Source organism: Priapulus caudatus, unplaced genomic scaffold (genome assembly GCF_000485595.1).
Source record: "Priapulus caudatus unplaced genomic scaffold, Priapulus_caudatus-5.0.1 Scaffold292, whole genome shotgun sequence".
Classification (NCBI taxonomy): domain Eukaryota; kingdom Metazoa; phylum Priapulida; class Priapulimorpha; order Priapulimorphida; family Priapulidae; genus Priapulus; species Priapulus caudatus.
This window is the reverse complement of record NW_014577353.1, coordinates 59,798-62,600: the sequence shown is the minus strand read 5'-3', so window position 1 is coordinate 62,600 and position 2,803 is coordinate 59,798. Positions and strand designations below refer to the sequence as shown.

Genomic DNA, 2,803 nt, shown 5'->3' with positions numbered 1-2,803 from the left:
TCATAAGGAAATCTCTACGGCGGCGGCGGCGGCGGCGGCGGCGGCGGCGGCGCGACAATGCCAAACCCATAGTATCTCCACGAACTTCGTTTGGGGGATACAATAAAGTAATATATATACGCAGCATATTATACGAATGTACACAATAATCACGTCTGATGGCTGACCGTAGCCCTGCACGTTTTGGTTAGATGGGTTCGTGGCCCCACTGTTCTACAGTAGCAGTTGTGAATGTCCTGTATGTATATCTTCAAAGTGTATTGGATTGATGTAGCCTTTTGAATAGCATACAGAAAGCAAACGTGTACATTTCTTATTTTCTGAGGTGAATCCTCTGTAAGTAACCGTATAGTTAGAAAAAAGACCATATTCAAGGTAATAAACGTAAAAGCGCATGTACGATGAACCTTACCCGGCATGTACAATAAGTGGTGGAATATGTAATTCTGTTTATCCTCTTGTGGCATCCCTTTCCGCTGATATTTACCTATCCTGCCTAGTGAGCAACATAAATGGGCGGGTTGTTATGATTAAGAAATCATGTTTTTCGTTACAGTTGATGAGATCTATCACCTTGCGTCACCCGCTTCGCCGCCACACTACATGTTCAATCCTGTGAAAACGCTGAAGACAAACACCCTCGGCACAATAAACATCCTAGGTATGTCCGTGAATATATAATTGTGTGCAGACATCAATGCTTGAGCGTCCACCAAACTGCTTGTTTTTAAACACATTTGAATAACCAGTCCTACAAGCCTAACGTAGACGTTTGTTATTTAACAAATGGAAGCACAGGATGTATATATGGAAATAAAACCAAATACGTTCTACAGAAGCAATGAATGCTATAGAATTTGTGAACTGTATGTGGATAATACTACCTTGTGTTGAAATTTGTTGAGTTCTGAATAATACCCTGACGAACAAATTAGCCACTTAGATCATGCTTTTTTGTCGATAAATTTATCATTACTTTATACTAGTTTTACACATATACTAGATGAGCAGCTTCGATATTGTAGTAATATCAAGAGTGTCATAATATATATATAAATATATATATATATATATATCAGAATCAGATGTAGATAATAGGGAAGGAGTGTGACTTCAAGTTCAATAAACAAGGGAAATTTGTCATTTACTAGCCTTAGAATACCTACGATTTACTACGCGTAACTCAACCAACTTGAGCTCAAATCGTACACAGTACATTCGCCTAACAAAAGGCAGCTACTAGCGACTCTTGCACACTCGGCGATGCGGTGTGGCTCGCTAGTAGGCTGGCCTTTTGTGTTCAAGTTAGGCGGTTTTTAATACATTCGGTTTTCTGGCAACAGAATGGATAATCGTGTCGTACGTTTCAGTCTGTATCTCCGGATTGCGGGTGTATACGAGGAAACGATTTCGGACGATGCTAGGCGAATGTACTGTGTACGATTTGAGCTCAAGTTGGTTGAGTTACGCGTAATAAATCGTAAATATTTTAAGGCTAGTAAATGACAAATTTCCCTTGTTTATTGAAGTCACACTCCTTCCCTATTATCTACTTCTGATATATATATATATGTGACATATTATGACACTCCTGATAATATTTATGCCAATGTGTGCAGGACTGGCTAAGCGTGTGAGAGCACGTGTTCTGTTTGCCTCGACTTCGGAGGTGTACGGTGACCCTGAGGAGCATCCTCAGTCAGAGGACTACTGGGGTCATGTGAACCCAATAGGACCACGTGCTTGCTACGATGAGGGAAAGCGTGTTGCGGAGACGCTGTGCTACTCCTATATGAAGCAGGTTCGTTAACTATGTAATTAGCACAGACTGAGTAAATCTATTTGGGATACTTCCAACATTTACCAGAATAATGATGGTATTTTATCTTACTGTCACTGTCATATGTATGTATGTATAAGTGTGTGTGTGTGAGTGTATTATTTTCACATGCAGGACAACATTGACGTGAGAGTAGCACGTATATTTAACACCTATGGTCCCCGCATGCACATGAACGATGGACGAGTTGTCAGTAACTTCATACTACAGTCACTTCAGAATGAGGCATTAACGGTAAGTAATATCGCCATCTGTGTGAGATGGTTGCACCCCCAGAATTCGAATGGGTCCCCCAAAACTGGGAAAGTAATTTTTAAATGCTGTTTTCGCTCTCTGGAAAATAGACTATTATTACGTTTGGTCCTTAAAAACTTCTAGAAAGTTAGCATGCCTGTTGTGTTCACATTTTACTAATGTTAGTAGCAAGGTTAATATACTGAAAATATAGCCTTGTTTACTATCTGTGAAGCAATAAAACTTTCTTGAGGCAAGTGTTTGTTCAATAATTATTGTTGATGGGCAGATAGTGGGTACAAAGTTTGTTTCCAGCTTAAATCTCAGGGTACTGGGAAAAGGGCTAAAGTTTTGGAAAAATGCTGGACTTTAGGAAAAAGTTCTTGGGTGTGTGAACATTTTTGTATGGATATTTGGAGATGCTTATGCATGAAATTGTCATTTGATTGCGCATATTTTTGCATGTTTGCACACGTTGACAGATATATGGCTCAGGGGAGCAGACGAGGTCCTTCCAGTATGTTTCGGACCTGGTCGATGGTCTAATGGCACTAATGAGGAGTAACTACACACTGCCAGTGAACCTTGGCAACCCAGAGGAACACACCATCAACGAATTTGCACACATAATCAAGAAGATTATCGGTCAGTGTTCAATCACAAATCACAGTGCAGTTTGGTCTGGTTATGTCGTAAGCAGATTCCTCATGTGATGGTGGTGGTGGTGGT

The 2,803-nt window shown here is 40.3% G+C and overlaps 1 protein-coding gene across 1 annotated transcript in view; it reads left to right on the top strand.

Moving 5' to 3' along the window:
- The window catches only part of LOC106808646 (UDP-glucuronic acid decarboxylase 1-like), a 34,934-nt gene that overhangs the window by 30,721 nt on the left and 1,410 nt on the right, over window positions 1-2,803 (top strand). Inside the window, exons 6-9 of the mRNA XM_014811451.1 lie at window positions 557-661; window positions 1,620-1,801; window positions 1,955-2,074; window positions 2,557-2,766. Of these exons, the coding sequence (XP_014666937.1) occupies window positions 557-661; window positions 1,620-1,801; window positions 1,955-2,074; window positions 2,557-2,766 (617 nt within the window). The remainder of the gene's footprint in view (window positions 1-556; window positions 662-1,619; window positions 1,802-1,954; window positions 2,075-2,556; window positions 2,767-2,803) is intronic.